This window comes from Pogoniulus pusillus, chromosome Z, assembly GCF_015220805.1.
Source record: "Pogoniulus pusillus isolate bPogPus1 chromosome Z, bPogPus1.pri, whole genome shotgun sequence".
Taxonomy (NCBI): Eukaryota; Metazoa; Chordata; class Aves; order Piciformes; family Lybiidae; genus Pogoniulus; species Pogoniulus pusillus.
This window is the reverse complement of record NC_087309.1, coordinates 90,513,641-90,534,603: the sequence shown is the minus strand read 5'-3', so window position 1 is coordinate 90,534,603 and position 20,963 is coordinate 90,513,641. Positions and strand designations below refer to the sequence as shown.

At 43.9% G+C, this 20,963-nt stretch overlaps 1 protein-coding gene across 2 annotated transcripts; it reads right to left on the bottom strand.

Moving 5' to 3' along the window:
- Positions 1–39: 39 nt before the first annotated feature.
- APTX (aprataxin) lies at positions 40–20,952 on the bottom strand. 2 transcript variants are annotated; one of them, XM_064140582.1, is made up of 8 exons: positions 20,777–20,952; positions 19,558–19,694; positions 17,905–17,951; positions 11,536–11,865; positions 10,024–10,083; positions 7,109–7,335; positions 636–739; positions 40–366 (listed from the first exon to the last, which is right to left on the bottom strand). In XM_064140582.1, exons 2-8 carry the CDS (start codon positions 19,685–19,687, stop codon positions 212–214), a joined length of 1,053 nt encoding a protein of 350 aa, XP_063996652.1. In that variant the 5' UTR covers positions 19,688–19,694; positions 20,777–20,952; the 3' UTR covers positions 40–211. The 2 variants fall into 2 exon arrangements, with proteins under 2 accessions (XP_063996652.1, XP_063996651.1); XM_064140581.1 differs by lacking the exon at positions 20,777–20,952 and adding an exon at positions 20,549–20,672.
- Positions 20,953–20,963: the final 11 nt, after the last annotated feature.

Sequence of the window (20,963 nt, the reverse complement as noted above, 5' to 3'; positions counted from 1 at the left end):
ATAAGAGTGGCAGAATGACAGCAAAGCTGCACACACCCCTTTGATTTCAGAAGTCACTTTATTGCATGTTGTAGTTTAAACTATTACAGTATCAAAAGTACACTGCTTTTCCAGGCTGCCAAACCCCACAGGCATCCATGAATGAACATTCCAGGGTTGGTGTTTCAACCTGGAACCTGCAGGCAGGTTGTGATGTGGGTTTTTTGCAGTGTCATTTTGGCCTGTGCTTCCCGAGATGTGCCTTTAACTGTGGCATAGTGGAGAGTTGTTGTTTGCAGTGATGGCATCTGAGGGGCAACTTGAGACATTCAGAGATGCGATCTCCCACCAGCACTTTTCCCTTGCTTCTGACCATCTCTATCACATCTGGAAAAAAAGAAGAGGCCAGAGATATTGGGACCATGTGCCACCACAGAGGATATGGCACTGCAGAATCTCTGCACAGCACAGCACTGCTATCTTCTCATTTAAACCAGTCATAGAACTTGATGGATTTTCACTCAGTGCTATTCCCCAATATCTGAAATTATACAAAACCTTCAACTTAGTACAGCAGAATTTATGGCTTACACATCTTTAGAAACAGAACCCACAAGCAGGGTTGCATGTTCTGAAATACCTTCTCTAATTTTTACCTTCAGAGTTCAAGAAGTAGTCTGTAGTAAAAGAGTTCCAGTGCTTTTTGGTCTTCAGAGCTGGAGAATCGAAATCCTGGCTGATGACATGCAAATGTAGCTGACTGAAGCAAAGAGATGAATGTAGACAAGAGAGAAGGTTAATGCTCCAAAATCTTTTGCAGCAGTGGCAGCTGGAAACATGACTCAGCAGAGTCAGACTGCCAGCCTTAACCATATCTGACCCATGGTCCTGCAACAAGAAACCTCAAGGTCTGTTCTGGAAAGACTGCCTCATTCCAAGCCTTTAAGCACTCAAGGTCACTGGTAGGCATCTCCATTAGCCCCTAACTGCAGTCTGCATTCCTATCAGCTTCCAAAAATGCTGTGGTTTTAATAAACAAAAGGTTTTAACTCTGTAGATCACCTGAATGGGACTGGATCAGTGATTTAGAGCCGGAAAACAACTTTGGAACACCAACCGCAATACTCACAGGCATCTAGACAGTGGAAGATCTGGATTTATTTACCCACAGGATTCAAATCCTTGTGCAGTTTCAGGCACAACTTGATAGGCTCACTCCCTAACCCCAGACTGGTTACCATGCGAGGGGGATACCCTAGCACTTGGCCACCAGCAGCATCACCCACTGTCAGTAGGACTGGACATAGGTGTGCTACAGCCCCAGCTACAGACCTCTGCTAAGGGAACTCAGCAGGCAGTTTCCACCAGGCCCAAGAGGCCTGGCTGTCCCAACATCATGTGCACAGAAGCACCCCAAGTGCTTGGACACCACAGTGCTTACGAGGATTACAAGTTCTGAAGCACTGCCCAAACGCCCTGCAGACTAAGCCCCTGTGCTAGTTTGAAGCTAGCTAGAATGTTTTGGTGAGAAGAACTAGATTACAGCTGAAGCAGCTGGCGGGCCCGCGACTGGTCAACTCCTCGAGATTGGCAGGTGAGCCCAGAGAAACTGCAAATGGGAAACCAGAGCTCCCATGAAGAAAGGGATGCTTATAAACTTATGAAGGAACTTGCTTGGAAGCATAACAAAGACATTTCAGGTCACGATTTAAAATTGGTAATGAGATGGGTCTGCAATAAACCCCCGGACACCACGGAAGTTAACGTCTTTACATCAGAACTATGGGAGATGATTTATGACAGGGATAAACATTGGGAAAGCTGTATCAGCTGAAAGTCGTAATTCTGAGGCTGAGGTCCCAGAAGAAAGAGACAAAAAAAAGAGCTCAGAACTTTTCCTCTCTATGAGAGACATTTAAGTTTTAAGAGTTATTTTTGCAATGCAAAAAGTCAGCTTTTTTATTCACCTGAGATGTGGTGACAAAAGCTGAAGCAAAAGCCCAAAAGTCTCATAAATCTGCCAATAAGAAAAGATGCAGAAAGAAAACAGAGAAAAGTAACAGAGAATTAGCAGCTACAAAGGTATTTGAAGAATTTCTGATGAGCTGGAAAGCCGTAAATGTCTTACAAGATTAACTGCCAACTCCTGTAAGCGTCTGCAGCTCCAAATTTGTCTGCAGAGAAATTTAACTTTTGGCTGTAAGATGGAAGACTGCAAGCAACAGAGAAGCAAGACAGAAGCAGCGAATCTGCTGATCTGTAGCACCTCTACTTGGGATGCCATGGCAGTCCACCAGACCCCTGGAAGTGGTGTACCCCCAGAGGATGTGGTGTACCCCCAGAGGATGTGCTCACGGCCACCGACGCTCGGGTGCTGCTGCAGCACGCAGTACCCCCCCACAACTTGGGCCACGAGGGGCTCACAACATGGCGGGAGGGCGAGCCCAGCACGTACGGAGGGAGAGGGACAGCAAGAGCGCAGCAACACCCCCTCACCTGCCTGCCCACCAGACTCGTGGGTGCTTACCCCGCCTTCTCCTATTTTTCTTACAGCTGCTCGGAAGAAGAATCACCTTTTCTTAAAGGGACCAGACTGAATTTCTAATAGCTGCCTTGCAAATTAAAATCCTGACAATGTTTCTAATTTTCACTGTAATACATCTTAGAGTTTTAGGAGTTTACTGAATATGTTGTTAATTCCAATAGGATAAGTTTAGGAAAAAATTAGCAGAATAATTGCAATAAGGCTTAAGTAATTAAAATAGGGTAAGTAATTAAAATAGAGTAAGTAATTAAAACAGAGTATATTAAGTAAGTGGTAGAATATAATCGAATATTAAGGTAAGAGTTGTTTTGTAAGTGTACCTGGTTTTGTGATTTAAGGTTCTTTTCCTTTTCTGAATACCAGGGTATTTTCAAGGAGCTCCATGAATGTATCATCTTCTTAGATTTTCTTTGCTTTTTTCCTCAATAATTATTTACTGGGTTAGACTTTTTAAGTTGATAATATAGTTAAGAGTTTATAATAGAATATTATAAAATATTTTTATATTTTATAATATTATCTTAAGTCTTTTCTGTATAGTAATATAGCATTATAGGATAAGGATTATATAAAAATAAATTAAAAACAAAACAAAACAAAACAAAAACAAAAACAGGGGGTATGAGGGCAGCAACCCTGAAAGAGGGACTGCAAAAAAAAAAAACCTTACGGATTTTCAATTTATAAAGTGCTTTCTTATGGGTAACAACCCCTGATTATCAGAAATTTCAATGCCAATGATTCTTTTGAGAAAAGAAGAAAAAATTGGAAAATTCTCTCTCATACAGAGAGATTCACCCTAGGGATTCTTTTTATGGTTTATGTGATTGTTCAGGCATGTTTACAGGCTTCTGATGGATACCAGCTCAGAAGACAGTTACTGTGGCAAGAACTTGAATCCTGAGATAATGGTTGTGTTTGTATGTGCGTTTGCATAGGTCATATGTTTTGACCACACTTAATCTACGTATATTCATGAGTTTCCAACAACTCCTACTCATAGGTAAAGATGGGAAACAACTGTTTTGTTGCCAATGTTTAAAGTGCCGTACTTGTCTTTTTGTGAAAGGCACCTTGCAGAAAGATAAGAAGCACTGCCTTTATTTTTAATAAAACAGAAAAAGGAGAAAAAAGTATATTCCACATCATTTAAAAAGATCAGCTCATGCTTTTCAACAAGATTGTAAAGATAATGTAGAATTCTGGAATGAAGGAGAAAGGATTGCTGCTTTCTTCTTTGCACCACAAGTAGCATCAGCCCAAGCTTTAGCAACATAAAACAAATTAGGATGCTGGTTAGCAAAACAAACAAATGCTACGAGCCTGGCAATTTCAGGTCTTCTACTAGATGATTGGATAGGGCTGGGTGATAGGTTGGACTGGATGATCTTGGAGGTCTCTTCCAACCTGGTTGATTCTATGATTATGATTATTATGATTATGATTATGTAGATAGTGTTAGACATGCTACCTTGCAAAATCAGGCTGTGATTGATTTTTTGCTTTTAGCTCAGGGACATGGTTGTGAAGATTTTGAAGGACTATGCTGTATGAATCTATCTGATCATTCTGAATCAATACACACAAGCATTCAATGACTGAAAGAGGGAGTCAATAAACTGCATTTGGATGACGGTGAAGATTGGTTTGACAAGCTTTTTGCAGGATGGGGATTGTGAGGATGGTTTCATAGTATTGTAAAAATGCTTTGTTATGTTATAATTGTAATACTCTTATTGCTTATATTGTTACCATGTTTTTTGCAATGTGTTCAGAGAATGATTGAACGTGCCACAGCCAAAATCTTTTTTGTGCAACGGAAAGGGGGAAATGTAGGATCACAGGTCGTTAGTGTAAAACAATGGTCAATCATGGATCAATTGCAACATAAGCCTTGGGCACAAACTGTGTCAGGGTGATCCTGAGCATTGTGCAAGAGAGGAGAATGAGAATTTGCAGATTAGAAGAAGCAACGAAACAGGACCTTGTTATCTGAGTATGCTGAGACTGTTGCTCCGGGGGAAGCAGACATGGCAGACAGATTACAGATTAGAAGAAAAGATGACTTTTCATGTGATAAAATGACCAATCAATAAGTAAAGCTTTAAGCCAAGATAGTATATTTATATCTCTGTATGTTGCCTAATAAAATCAGAACTTTGCTTGCATCAAGCTGTCTCCCCGTCCCCAGTCTCACCAGACCTGGTCTGGTGGAGGTGATCACCAACTGGCCAGAAGGCACAGACTGTACAAAACCTCCAGAGGAGAAAATAACCCATGCTGAAGAAGCTTCTCCCTATGGTGATCTCTCTGATTAGTAAAAGAACTATGCTTTGCTTACAGATGCTTCCTGTCGTCTTGTTGGGAACAAGCGAAGATGGAAGTCAGCAGTCTAGAGTCCTACCAGGAGAGTTACTGAAGCGAGAGATGGAAAGGTAGAATCCAGTCAGTTTGCTGAGGTAAAAGCTGTCCAACTTGCTGTTGATGTGGCTGAAAATGAAAATTGACCTATCCTTTACCTCTACACCAACCCATGGATGGTAGCCAATGCTCTATGGGGTTGGCTAAAGGACTGGAAGAAGAATATTTGGCAGAGGAAAGGAAAGCCTATTTGGTGTGCTGATCTATGGCAGGACATTGATGCATGGCTGGAGAGAACTCCAGTGAAGGTGCGGCACATTGACGCACACATGGCTAAGAGCAGAGCTACTGAGGAACATCAACACAACCAGCAGGCAGACCAAGCTGCTAAGATTTCTCAAGTTCATACAAACTCTGATCTTGACCTTGATTGGAAACACCAAAGCGAACTGTTCTTAGCTCGGTGGGCCCATGATTCATCTGGACATCAAGGCAGAGATGCAACATACTGATGGGCATGCCAATAGGTCAACTGACTTATCCGTGGACACTGTCATCCAAGTCATCCATGACTGTGACATTTGTGCTGCTATTAAGCAGGCTAAGCGAATCAAGCCCTTATGGTATGGTGAGAGATGGTCAAAGTACAAGTATGATGAAGCCTGGCAGATTGACTACATCACTTTACCTCGATCTCGTTCTGGCAAGCAGTATGTGCTAACGATGGTAGAGGCCAGCACTGGATGGCTGGAAACCTATCCAGTTCCACATGCTACTGCACGTAACACCATTCTTGGCTTGGAGAGACAAATCATGTGGAGACATGGAACTCCAGAGAGAATCGAGTCAGACAATGACACTCATTTCAAGAACAATCTGGTGAAAAACTGGGGCAAAGAGCACAGTATTGAGTGGATCTACCTCATACCCTACTATGCACCAGCTTCAGGGAAGATTGAGCGCTACAACAGTTTGCTGAAAACCACCCTAAAAGCCATGGGGGGGTGGAACTCTGAAAAAACTGGGACAAACATTTAGTACAAGCTACCTGGTTGGTAAACAGTAGAGGCTCAGTAAACAGAGCAGAACTTGCACAATCAGGTTTGGTACCAACAGCAGACAGTGATAAAGTTCCTGTTGTACATGAAAAGAATCTGTTAGGGAAAACTGTTTGGGTATTTTCTCCTTTGGGTGAAGGGAAACCTGTCCGAGGGGTGGTGTCTGCTGAAGGTCCTGGTCATACCTACTGGGTAATGCAGGAGAATGGTGAAATCCACTGCATTCTACAGAGAAAACTAACTTCAGCTGAGAGAGTCTAAATTCAGAGTGTGTAATACAAGCTGTTAGGAGTTTTCTGTTCTAGGTACCATCGGCATCCAACAATGAAAGAATCTATAAGAGAATCTACAGTACTTGAGCACGAACCCAACGTCACCTGGGAGTCCCTGTTCTCATCTCATCTGTGAGGAGTCAAACTGCTCTGAGCTTTTGAATCACCTACATCTGAGATAGCCAGAATGAAGTGTGAACTGAACTTGTAATATTCATTAGTGTAAATATTGTTTTAGATTAGATCAGATAATTCTCAGCGATACTGTGAAGTAGACAGGAGTGAATTGTGCTAGTTTGAAGCTAGCTAGAATATTTTGGTGAGAAGAACTAGATTACAAGCTGTGAAAGGAAAATAGTGGTGATGTCTACTTCCCTCATAGGCTTGCTGAGATGTGTAAGAATAAAAGCAAAACATAGATAAGGCAGGTCTCTTCTTGCTTCTGCTGGGGAGCTGGCTGAGCTGCATCTTACTCTCTAACCTCACCCTCCATTTTGGACTAATCCACTTTGCTTCCTAACCCCCTGGCCAAACCTCCATTCTTCCTTGGGACTGGGGTAAGGTTGAGAGGGGTAGGGGGAAGGTGAATGGGCAGTTGAGAGCCCCTCCTGGGGCCTCAGGTTTCTGGGAGGGGAGCTGTGTTTCTGTATTACCTTTTTTACCTTGTCTATTTCTGTATATAACTGTATATACTGTAAATATCTGCTTGTATATTGTGCCAGCTGTAAATATAAGCTTCACTCATATTTCCAGAGCTGGCTGAGTCTAGTCTGGGTGATTTCTAAAGTGGGGGGGGTGTGGGGGGTGTGTGGGGAACACCCAAACCATCACAGCCCCAAATCTGTGTCACGAGATTCACAGGGTCTCCAGTTGATAACTCATCAAGGTCTTACCTCATACTTGGGATAGCATGGTAACCCAGTCTGAACTCCAGATTGTGTCTTGCAGGGCACTGCTCGATCATTTTTTGCCCAACTGCATGCATATGTTCCAGCAGTTCAAGATGGTCCCTGGTAAGTGACTTCAGATTTGGAATGGGCTTCCATGGTAAGACAAGCCAGTGGTAATGTGATTTGGGATATTTATCTTTGATGACCACAGTCTTTTCATCTTTGTACACCTTTCAAAATAAATCACTAGATTACTGCCTGGAAGTTAAATATCTTCCTCCTGTAAGCCTTGTATGCAGTAGATATTGAGGTGCCACCCATTTCCCATCTACACATCCTGTCGTGGTTGCAGAAGACTCTAAGCACACAGATGTGTTGCTAAGGCAACTTGGACTGCCAAGAAAAAAAGTCAGGAAAGATTACTACTATCAGGAGGAAGTACCAAGTAGCAGAGCTTTCACTTCAAGGAGGATGGAACTAAACTGGACCAGGATATGTGCACCCTCTAATACACCATGCACCAGGCAGCTACAGAGAGATGCTGCAGCATCCATTTTTATGTACTTTAAGGAAAAAGCTTTTTGTTCTTGCTGAGCAATAAGTTAACCACTGCTACAGCTGTATATGAGCTTTCTTGAAGGTCACTTGACTCATATTACTGAGGCTAAGGAAACCCTACTCTGTCAGGCCACATTCAAGCTCTGTGGTCACTGAAACAAAAATCACAGTGTTGTGTTCAATATAGAGCAGGTAGGAATATGCTGGACTACCCCGTCCTTCATGAATTTATAAGGCCTTGGAGATGTTACCAACTGTGTGCTCAGCAGCAGAGACCTCCACCAGTGACAAAAGGACAGAAACACTAAAGTCTGAGCTATTTCAGTTCAAGTCCACTCACAAAGAATAGATACCTGCCTATCATGACCTTCTTCCTGCCTTTTGTTTTTGTCATTTTGTTTTGCCTTCTGCAACAATTTGATGCAACCAATGAAGAAAAACAGTTGCAAAGCATGTGGAGAACAGGAGCGAGAACCTGCCCCAGCAATAAAAACACACCAGGCTCTGCAACAGAACCTGCATGCTGCTCTTAGCAGCACGACTGTTGGTGAGAGATGGATGATGTCTTTGTCATCTCTGCTAATGATTCCTGTGTGTTTCTACATGGGGCTGATCAGTCTTGCTCTATAGGAAAGAAGATTAAAATTTGATCAGCACACAAACCACAGAGCTGATCCCGTCAGCAGCAAGACTAGTTAATGCTGCCATGTTGTTAGATGCAGACATGACTCTCTGCAGCTGGATCCAGGGAAATGGGATCGTAGAATCACAGAATGGTTTTGGTTGGAAGAGACCTTGAAGATCATCTAGTTCCAACTCCCCTGCCACAGGCAGGGACATCTCCCACTATACCATGTTGCTCAAGGCCCCATCCAACTTGGCCTTGAATGCTTCCAGGATTGAGATTTTCACAACTTCTCTGGACAACCTGCTCCAGTGGCAGTAACATGGAGTGTTACTTCAGACTTGCACCCTTTGCTACACTGCCCCAGTCATGGGGAAAGCTTGGAAAGGTGGCATCTCTAATTTTGTTTTTTTGTGTGAAAAACAGCAAAACTACTCCACAGATGGTGTGTTTTACTTTATTTTAAATACTAACCAATACTTCCTGCTTCTAAGTGGCTAGAACAGCCAGTTCTCTGGCAACCTCTTCCAGTTCTTCACCAGCCTCATGATGAAGAATTTTCTCCTAATGTCAAATCTAAATCTAATCAGGACCAGGTGTTTTCAGAAGAAAGAACTACTGCCATTTATTTAACATTTAATTAGATCGTAAAGACAGGAGCTCTTGTTCGTTGAGAACCACAGCTAACAAAGCTGACACTTAAGTCACAAGAAGGTATTTGTATTTTAAAATTCAGAAGAACAGTTTTAAACCTAGAATGCACTGAAAGTACTGTCTCAGTAAGTGCTGCATAAAATTATGCTTAAGGGATGAAAATTATGTTTTGTGTTTAAAAAAATAACTCTTTCATTAGCTCTCTAACACTAAGATGGCCAGCACCCAAGCAAAAAGGATCCAGGCTTCAGGCATGACCCTGCCAGACAGTGGGATATCAATGGCTTGGAAGCTGGCTATAGATTTGCTATAGCTTAAAAAAAAATCAGTTCAATACATGGATAAGAAAGATTCTCTCAGACTATAGCAATAAAAAAAATGTGTGCACATGCTGCAGTCACAAGACATCAGGCAGGTTTCTGTGTCTTGAGTTTGACCTCCCCAAAAGGAAGCAGCAGACAATTAAAACAAACAAAACAGAACAAAACAAAAAATCATTCCCCCCCCCGCCAAAAAAAAACCAACCAACCAAAAAAAAAACATAGGAAAAACATTCTGCATCCATGGGGAAGTAGATGGGAGGGAGGAACATTTGCAGGTTAAAAGAAACCACCCAAGAAATTCCTGTTGGCACAAAGAAATAGGGCAGATGGAGGAGGAGCTGGGGTGACATCCTGTCAGCTGACACAGCTGCTGCAGTGAGGAGTTTGCTGAAAAGCAGGAAACTGCAGCAAGCTTGAACACAAAGGCGTGCTAGCTGCTCGGAAACAGGCACATCCACCACTTGCTCAGCCTTTAACCACGCCTCTATTTTAGTTGCTTTCCGAAGAACTGCACTGCTTTCCTCTCCCAACAAAACTCTGTCATCTGTTGGCCAAAATCGACAGTGTAGAGAGCTCAAAAATCATTAGAATAACAACATTCTGCTAAAATCAGGGGAGTGGAGACTCAAAAATTAATGCTACTGCCAAGATAAATGCAAGCCTGGTTAATCAGCTCATCAAGATGAATAGCATGAGGAAGAAACAAAGGTAAATTATTAGACAGGAGCTACTGCAAAGTACAAGTGTATACCTCTCACCTGCATTTCTGGATCCTGCATGGAGCTCTTCAGACCTTGACTCCAATGTCCTAAATGTTCCTAAAGCACAAAAGGAGAAAACATAATAAAGAATTAAGAATCTGATGTTTTAAAGCATTAAATTACTTTCATTAGTATACAACAGTCAAACAACAGCTGAACGAGAGCTGAATTATTTCCTTTCAGTAAATGCCAACACTCCAGCTCCAACTGCCCCCACAAAGCTGCTTCCAAAAACTTCTAATAAGACACCATGACGATGCAAAGCTAAGTCTTTCAAATGTTGAAAATTTAACAACAGGGAGCTCTAATGTCACATGCATGTTACAGCACAGTCCCTGAATAGTATTGGAGACATTATTTCACTAGAAGACCCCCTACTTTATGGATCACAAGGCCCAAAGGAAGCACAAAGATTTCCAGAAATCCTTGTCTTGTCACATGCTGCTCTGCATAAAGAAGTTGCTATGGTTTGTGGCCCTGCTCCTAGAAGCCTTTTTTTGTTTTTCATATTGTGCAGGGAGTGGCTGGTACAGAAAACAAGTCTTGGCAGGAAAACCAGGCCATCAGGAGCACATACATCTTATCTTGGTTACTGAACACCCAACACAAGGTGTCTCAAGTGCACTCTGTTCAAGTGATAATGTTTATCTGCTCAGCTCACTTTAAAGGCATTGACAACAATGATATTCATCATGTTCTAGTGGAGGAAGATGATCAGACATTTTTATAGTGCTAACAAAAGAAGCAGTGTGAACTGTATTGTCTCCCTGCTCATGCCACCACAAATCTGGCCTGAGCTTCGCAAATGAAGCGGGCAAACCACAACCTGGGATTGACGTTTTATCCCGAGGGGTTTCATTTCTGTGCCTTCTTTTCCAGCAACTGCACTGTTAAAGTTCCACATGCACTAAGCAGCATTTTGTTTTGTCCAGGACTAAAAACTTGCTTTCAAAAGATTCTGGCTGCTAGCACTTATGAGTATAATAAACATGGCCTGTCATGTCTTCCTGCCAAAGCAGGAAGGAAAAAAAAAAAAGGGGGGGGGGGGGGAGCCACAATTAAAACCCCACATATTAGGGTCGAGTTGTTCCTCTCTGTATGGAACATTCTAGATAATCACTGCTGTATCTGAACACAGCAGATTTCACCTCCAGAGCTAGCACAGTATCCTTGTGTGACTCCAGCTTAACTACACCCACATGAACTGTCCTGTCAGCAGAGACTACGGCGGGAACCTGAGATTAAATCATCATTTGCTACAAGCAAGCCACTTCACACACACAAGCTACTCCACACCTCACGTAGAGTAGGGTCCCAGGCAACTTTTTTAGGACCTGCATGATGTCAGGAGCAGAGCCTTTGCCTCAGCACATGTCAGTTCACACGCTCTGAGCACTCTGAGGAGTTATGTTCATCTGAGATGCTTCCCCAGTGACACAACCTATGAAAGTAAAGCCCTTATGGAGGTGATGACCATGTCAGAACAAGTGCTGACACCAATACACTTGCCTTTTTGCTCGAAGTTCCTTCATGTGAAGATGCAGTGATGTTGCTTAGCTTGGGATTTGCAGAGCTGCCCTGTGTATCCACCACCTCCATCTTCATTCTCTTTCTGGACACAAGCTTTACATCATCATCCTCACAGGAATCCTCCCACAGTGTCTTGTTGATTTGTTTTTTTTTTTCTGCTTCTGCAACAGTTTTCCCTGACTCTTCAGCAAATTCCACCATGTAAGGGTAAAGTTTATTCACAATATACAGCACTTGGCCTGGCTTCATTTTCACCTCCTCATCCTTGCCAATATTCACAAGGTCAATGCTAGTTGGGTTGACTCCTATCTTTGGTTGAGAGAAAAATGGGGGGAAAAAGCAATTAATGTAACTGGAGTCACCAACTCCTGCTCTGTTGTCCTGGAGCACCACTGAAACACAAATGTCTTTTGTCTTCACTTGCTTGCCTCAAAAACAACAACCTGTTCCAAGGGAATCAAGGGAAGTGGCAACACTGAAGACACCTCTTTGTGGCCCAATTTTGCTGTCAACAGACCATGCTGGATCACCATGTCACAGTGACCTGGCAGTTCTCTGGCAGCTGGCTGCAGCAGTATAGTAAGACCTGTACTTCCTTTGCTCAAAAAAACCCTTTTGACCTTTGCTCAAAAAAATGAACCTACTGAACAACTGTTAAGATAGTAACAGCTTTAGGAACAATCATTCCTGAAGAGTAACAGTAGTTTTAACAAACTGTCCAATCAATGCCCAGAAGGTATCCTGCTTCCCAGTTAGTTTACTTTCTTCCATTTTTTTGCTACATTTTGTTTCCTGGTCCTACCAAATGCTATCCCATCAACATTTGCCTTCAAACACACAAGCACACTCCTCTGGCTCACTGCAACTGCTCACAGCTGCTGGCTTACCACTAACACTTGCAATGTCGACACTTCCATACTGCCTCCTGCACAGGCAAAACAAACAAACAACAAAAGCAAAAACAAGGGAAAGGAATCTGTTTGAGCCCCCGGAAGTGATTAGTACACAGGGATCTGCTCCTTGTTCCTACCTTTTCTTCCTTTCCCAAGCCTAATGTAACAGCTCTCCTCCAGCTCACAGAAAACTCCAGTTCCAACACAGTGGCAACATTTGTCCTGTTCCTTTGAGGAGGCTCTCTGCTCACCTCAGCATGAGCATACTATACAGCAGCCTATCTGAATTTTAATGCTATGCTTTTCAGTTTGCGTCTTACAGTTTCACAAAACAAATTCTGGTATTTATTATATTCCAGCAGAAAACAAGGGACAGAAAAATCAACTTTTAACCTGCATCTCTCATGGCATCAGTTTACAGCTATATGCAACTCTAAAATAATTTCCCCCTCAAAGGTCTTAACGGCTGAGAAGTTACCTGAAGTGTAGCTGGTAACTGACAAGCAATACATTTTTCTTTGTCTTGGGCACAGCTGATAACAAGAAGTGGTGTGGGCAACCTTCACTGACTACTTGGCAGGTATGTTTTGCCAGACCATGAACGTGACCCCAGACAAATTAGGGGCCTCCTACTTCAGCAAATGCCTTTGAGTAATTTTTATGTATGAAGTGAGCTTTAGGAAACCAGCTCTTCCCTGTGACTGATAAACCCTCTTTCTTCATCTGCTTCACTAGATGGTGCTGTGCCTCTAACCACTTCACTGTCATGAAGTACCTATCAGATTTCCATCTAGAACCTCTTCAGTCTACAGTTTCACAGTTTCACTTAAATCAAGTACACTTGTTAGGCCAGTGCATGACCTGACAACTGATGACTGGGAACTTGCGCCACACACTGGGAAGCAACTCTAGAGCAGGCAGTGCAGAAACATGGTAGCACCCAGCACTGGAAAGTATTCCCACTCCTGAGATTCCAGTGATAGGGTACTCAAACCAGCTGCCTGACACATCTTTACTGGACTCATGAGATATTGGTAGAGTTCCTATGTCTGCTGAGCTCCAGAGGCATTTTGATGGAATACCTCACTCCTCATCAGGCAGAGCACATTGGTGTGTTGTCCACACACGCTGATGTTGCAGAACATGTCCCAGCACCCAAAATTAGAGAATCTTCCCCTTCGTATTATCTCAGGGATACTGGTCCTCATCCATCCCATCCCTTCCCAGAGGTGACCATACCTTTAGCTCTATAAGACTTTGAAACATAAACTTTCCACAACTGCCCAGTCCTACCAACACAAGAACCAGTTTGATCTTAAGTAAAAGGCTACCTCAGCTGTGAACGTTTAAGGCTCAGGAAGCAGCTCAGAAATTTAAGGGAAGTACTCCAAAATCTCCTAAACATAGCATCTGGAAGAACAAGATTGAGGATTCTCTGTTTCTGCCACTCTGCAGTTCCCTGACTCTCTCTGAAAGAGCTGAAGTAGGTTGACCATCCCACTTGTTCATGTTGTCACCGTACTTGTCACGCAGAAGTATCCACAGTGACACACGTGATTGCTGATGTCTAGGTGGAATTTGTCTCCTTCTGAGCTGGAATTGCCTTGCAGGAGGTGGATGTCTCTTCCTGATTGCAGAAACATGCGCCCATTCAGATGATGAAGGAATGGTACCCCTTGCCAGATTTGAAATGGAGGTTTTAAGATCCTCTTTCAGTTCTTTCATGCTATCTTTAATGTCATCCTTTATCTTCTTTATCTCTGCAGTCACAGTTTTTATGGCAGAGACTGGGGCAGAATGTGACAAGTTGTCTTCTATCTGCCTCAGCTGGTCAGTGAATTCACCAACAGTGAGAGGCCTTCCATCACTCCTTGATAGTAACCTGCTAGCCAAGATGTTAGCATAGGTTGTAGGAGCAAGCTTAATAAACTTCTTCATGAGACCTGTTCCAAGAGGAATGTCATCAGGCTCATGTGTGCCATGATCTCCATAAAGCACTTCTTTCACAGCAAACTCCTTCAGAACCTTAATTCCCTGCTCAATGGTGTTCCACTTCTTGGCTGCCCATGGCAGATCACCTTAGTAAGGATATCTCATAGCCACAGCCAACAGAAGGCGTGTCCACAAGCTAACCTTACCAAGAAGACTTGCCAAATATTTGTCCATTCCACTCTCTTTTGTGAGTGGCCCTGCTTGGCAGACTTGCCTTCTACCTCTAAGTCATTTGCACTATTAGCACAGCATGTCACCAGCCATCTTAGGATTGGCTCTCCTGATTCCCTTGAGTATTTCTTCCTATCTTCCCTGACCTCTCTGAGGGGATCATTGGAATCCTGGATATCATCCTCCATCTCTTCCTCTTCTTGTTCTGGTTGTCCCTGGCCTAGAAACAGAACTTTCCTAAGAGCACTCTTAGACTCCTTTGAACCATCCTCTTTCTTGGCACCCAATCTCACAATGCTCCTCTCATCAGAGTACTGAGATCTGAGTATGTTGGCCAAATCTCAAAGACTATATGTCTCCTTGTATAGGGTTAACACTCCAGGGGGAGTAACCTTGAACCTGACCCTAGGTGGTCTTGATCCTTCCCCAGGGGTGGGTCTGAATACCACCAGGTGATGGTTAGCCCACTCCCCCTTCCTGTCCCATAAAAGCAGGGAGACTTCCTGTTTCACTTTCTCTGCATCTCTCTCTGCGCTCCCTGCCTCAGTCTTACCACCATCACCATCTGTTCCTGGTTTCTCTTTTGTTTCACCACGTGGCCATCACCCACAAGGCAGACAAAGCCATCACAATTGGGTAGTATTTATACAGTTTGTATTTTGCTTTTTTTCCTTCCCTGTACCTTTGTAACTTCCCTACCTCGGATACCTTTTTAAGTTTTGATAATTTTTTTTTTTTTTAACTTCCAAATCAAGTGAGATTGATTTATTTGGGTGTGCTTACCTTTCCCCTCTCTCTACTTCTAATTCCTTTCTTTTGGGAAAAGAGGGGGAAGAGGGAAGGGCACTCTACAAATGGTTATTGGCACTATCAAATCTATTGGAGTCTCTGGAAATTTAAATTAGAACTAAGACACTCCTCTTCCTCCTCTTGTGCACCAGAGGTCCCCTCGCCTAAGTCCTCTTTTGAATCACTCTTTGTCAAATGTTTTGTCTTAGCCCAGGCTTTGGCTGGCACCAAGAAAAACTGGGCTGAGGCTCCCTCTAGCAGGTCTGAATTATTCGGGGTCTGACCTGAGGCCTGTGAGTTCAAATCTGCCTTAGAGTCAGGTTTTTTTTCTGTTGCCTGAGTAGCTGAACTGGCTGAATTAGTTGAACTGGCTGAACATCTTGGGCCTGAGCCATTATCTCTGTTCCTGGGCTTTTTGCCACGCTGTTTTTATTACCTGGGACACTGGCAGCTTTCCCAGAATCTAGGGGAGGAGGTGCAAGAGGTGGCCCCCCCTTGCTCTCCCTCTGAGCTAGAATTGTTTCCTTTCTCCTTATCTTCACTCAAGTATAGCTGCTTCTTCCTCTGGCTCCTTAAAGACATCACACTCGAGTTTCTCTTATATAATGCCAAAATGAATATGAAATAAAAAATTATAAGACCTAAGATCACACACAACATAAATACTAGTCTCACATGAATAAAATTCAGAGCAAGGGTTAGGTGCCTGGGTCTTAGGCAAGATCATACGCATTAAGCCGTGGAAACTGTGGACAAAGCGGAATTATTTCCATTTCCTGTAATGCTACTGGTAAATGCTCCAGTAACGTTAAACCAAATACAGCCAAGGATATAGTCTCCACAGTTGCAAAAAATTGAGGTAACCCTTATCTTCTTCAAAATGAAATTAAACAAAAGGTAAACAATCTTGGCTTTGAGCCAATTATAAACAAGAAAACAGGCCACACAACAGCCCCCACTAAGTAAAATAGCTTCATTAGCTTCATTCTGATTCCCAGAGTTAATTAACAATCACTCAAAATTAATTTGCCCCACCTTGGGAGCCAAAATAAAAGATGTAGTGGTTTGGGTATTACCTGTCCCCCCCCACCCCCCACTTTTGAAGTCATCCAGACTAGACTCAGCCGGCTCTGGAAATTGGAATGAAGCTTATATTTACAGCTTAGCACAATATACAAACAGATATTTACATTATATATACAGCTATATACAGAAACATACAAGGTAAAAGGTAATACAGAAACACAACAGATGTCCCAGAAACGTGAGTCCCTAGGAGGGGCTCCCAACCACCCTTCCACCTTCTCCCACTCCCCTACCTTACCCCAGACGTTGCCTTGTGCCCCAAGGAAGAATGGAGGGCCAGCCAAGGGGTTAGGAAGCGAAGTGGATTAATCAGAGAGATGAAGGGTGAGATTAGAGAGAAATGCAGCCCAGAGCCTGGACAAAGAGCGATTTCCTTATCTGTGTTTGGATTCTTGCTCTTATACCTCTCAGCAAGCCTGTGAGTGAAGTAGACATCACCACTGTTTATTTTTCACAGCCTGTGATCTACTCCTTCTCACCAAAACATTCTAGCTAGCTTCAAACTAGTACACTGTCGAAGGTCCTGGTCATACATACTGGATAATGTAGGAGAATGGTGAAATTCAGTGTATTCTGTTCTAGTACTATCAACGTCCAATAAGGCACAATCTACAAGACAATCTACAGTACATGAACATAAACCAAATGTAACCTGGGAGTCCCTGTTCTCATCTCATCTGTGAGGAGACAAACTGATGTTGTCTGAGCTTTTAAATCACCTATATCTGAGATAGCCAGAACAAAGTGTGAACTGAACTTGAAATATTTGTTATTCATTGTTGTAAATACTGTTTTAGACTAGCTAGTTCTCAGAAAAACTCTGAGACAGGAGTGGATTATGCTAGTTTGAGACTAGCTGGAATTTTGCGGTGAGAAGAATTAGATTATAGGCTGTGGACAGGAAACACTGGTGATGTCTACTTCACTCACAGTCTCGCTGAGATGTATAGAAACAAGAACACACACAGAGAGCAGAGTTGCAGTGGCTCTTCGTTGCACCTGGTGTCTGTAATTTTCTCCTTGGACTGTTTTCTATGTAACTAATCCTTTTGCTTTCTAACCGCTCAGATGATCCTCTAAACTCACTTTGCACATAAGGCAAGGTCTGGAATAAAGTAGAGGGGTGGGAGGAAGGTGAAAGGGTGGTTGGGAGCTCCTCCTGGGGACTCTGGTTTCTGGGAGGGCTGTTGTGTTTCTGTAATACTTTTTAACGTATATTTCTATATATAGCTATATATATTGTAAATATCTGCTTGTATATTGTGCTAAGCTGTACATATAAAGCTTCATTCCTTAATTTCCAGCTGACTGGGTCTAGTCTGGGTGATTTCATAAGGCTGGGCGAGAAGGTAAGTAATACCCAAACCATCACACTAACCCAGTCTCAGAAAGATTGCACACCCATTTAAAAACATACCTGCTTAACTGTAACATATCCCTTGTTGCAGTCTGCTTTCAACTGAACTAGAAAGAAAGAACAGTGTCACAAAATAGTGTTAATAGACAGGCCAGAACTCTATTGAACCACTCTTGCACAAAAGATCTGCTGCCCTCTGGAGAAACACTTCTGCCTCATCCTGTTGCCAGGAGCACAGGTAAAACAGCATAAGCCCATATACTGATTCACACATGAGCATTTCACAATGCAAAATTCATAACAAAGGTGAAATTTGTGGAAGTCTACATTCTCACCAACCCTCGGCAAGGAGCAGATACCTCCAGCATCTGGGGAGGTATAATAAACTGCACCAGTACAGGCTGGGAGGTGATCTGCTGGAAAGCAGTCCTGTGGAGAGGGATCTGGGGGTCCTGGTGGATAACAAGATACCCATGGCACAGCAATGTGCCCTTGTGGCCAAGGTCAATAGGATCCTGGGGTGTATTAGGAAGAGTGTTTCCAGCAGATCAAGGGAGGTTCTCTTTTCCCTCTACTCTGCCCTGGTGAGACCTCATCTTGAATAGTGTGTTCAGTTTTGGGGGCTCTCCAGTTTAAAAGGGAGAGGGATCTGCTGGAGAGGGTCCTGCAGAGAGCTATGAGGATGATTAGGGGACTGGAGGGCATGGCTTATGAGGAGAGGCTGAGGGACCTGGGGCTTTTTACTCTGGAGAAAAAAAGACTTGGAGAGGATTTGATAAATGTTTATAAGTATCTGAAGGCTGGCCAGAAGTGGGGGGACAGGCTCTGCTCACTTGCTCCCTGTGTTAGGACACGGAGCAACGAGTGTAAGTTGCAGCAAAAGAGGTTCCACCTCAACACAAGGGGGATCTTCTTTACTGTAAGGGTCATAGAGCACTGGAACAGGCTCCCCAAATTGGTCGTGGAGTCTCCTTCTCTGGAGACTTTCAGTGCCTGTCTGGATGTGTTCCTCTGTGATCTGTGTTATATAGTATTGTCCTGCTCCGGCAGGGGGCTGGACTCAATGATCTCCTTGGGTTCCTTCCAACCCCTAATATCCTGTGATACTGTGAACTGTGTCCAGAGGGAAGTGAAGTAAGCCACAGAAGATGTGAAGGGGAGTGTTTCACAGATCTCTTTATATATCCTTCCAATACATCTATTACAAACTCGCACTAAAAATCAGTTGGTTGAAGACTAAGGAGATAAGTCACCCACAAAGCAAGAGTACTAGCAGAAAATGCAGGCCTGGGGACTCAAGCTGAAGTTCAGTGCCTTCATTTAAGGTGAATTTCCTGTTATGGGGTGTCTCCCTTGTATTTTTAGGACCCGGAGATCTCCATAAGTGCTTATGGAAAAGCCCTGATAACTTCAACAATCAGGCAACTCTACAGATCACACAGAGAAAGGAGACGACATGCCAGCTGACAGCAGAACCAAGCCTAAGGAAAGCCTGCTTAGAAAATTCTCAAGGAAAAACTGTTATTTCCTGTTTAGACCCTGGTCAAAGCAGCCTTCGGAATACTCGAGCCAAAACATTGCTCCATTAGCTTCACTGTAATTTACCCAACCAGAATAACATTTACTGACCAATATGGGTGTTGTCATGTTCCTCACACTCCACAAGTGTGGTTGCTGCTGTACGCAGAAGGTGCAATTCAAGCTAAACTTTACCTTGCTGCCGTGAACACTTCTTATCAGTTATCCCAGTCTCTGGGCCACGTCCAATTACTACTGCTTCCAGGTGTGGCAGCTTCATTCGCTGACTGCATTTCTCCTTCCCCACAAGCCAGCATACAAGCATCACTATGCTACAGAGCAAAACAAACAGCATATTACTAACACACAACTTCCCCATGGGTCTCCTTCCTTTGGAAGACAGTCCAGGAATTTTGCTGCCAGCCCACTCACTAGCTAATCCACTTTTGTTAACTCGTTTCATGCTTTCAAAATTCAAGGTAAAGCACAACGGCATGTAACACTAGCATAACGTTAAGAGCAAGTTGTTGTTGAAAAGGCATCCTAGTTTCCTACCTCCTACATCACCATGCATTCTTACATTCATGGATCAACAGCTCTGAGAGAAAAGCCTGTCCACTAAGTTACTTGCTTCCAAATAAATCAGAGTTGATCTGAGAGATAGTTAACCATCAAAGACACCAAGCAGAACGAGAGATGGTTAACAGCTTTATCCAGTAACACTCTGCAGATGGAACATGCTACATAAATGGGCCTACAAGTTTATTCAGATTTGACCTCAGCAAAGATCTCACATCCTCCCCAATGCCTGATGCTTGGCGTTCAGAGCTCCTCCTCCCAGCTCTGCGGTGAGCTTATCCTGGTGGAAAGCAACCCTCCATCCGCGGTGCAACACAAGAGCTCCCACACACTCGATGACATGCACAGCCAGCTGCACCCAGATGCTGGGGACAGACCCCTCCATCGCTCACTATACACCCTGCCTTTATCCTATCACCCCGGTAAGGGTCTAGCAGATGGAAACGACCGCCAGCACCGCACAGCCGATGCAAATGGACTGCTAGAGCACCCCAAAGGGGCTGGGAACCTGTCTCGCCTCACTGTCACCGGGCCGCGGTGCCGCAGGCCACGGCCTGCGGGGAGGACGATTCCCCGTCGCCATGGCAACGCCACCCCGCACCCTTACCGCGTGCAGCCGGCCCAGCTGCTGCACAAAACCCAGTGTGACCCCAAGGCACGGGCCTTCGGCCCGAGCGCTCCGAGGCTCGGCGTAGGCGCTGCACAAACCGAAACGGCGAGGGAGGTAGAGGCGGTTGCGCGGTAACTCCTCCCCGGCAGCGCAAAAGCATATGGGATGGGGAATGGGGGACAGCGGGGCCGAAAAGGGGGAGGTGGGGTCCGCTGCGCTGCGTACCCTCCGGCTACTCGGTATCTTCCCCACAAGGAATGGAGGCAGGGACTATCCGCTAAATAAGCGTAAAGCAAGACAACAGTGGTTGTTCCACAACACAACGGACGGCGCGGACGGAAATAACCTCCGCCACTCCGCGACCACACCGAGGACCCTAGGCCGCTCGGAGCATGCGCATCTGGGGGAAGGC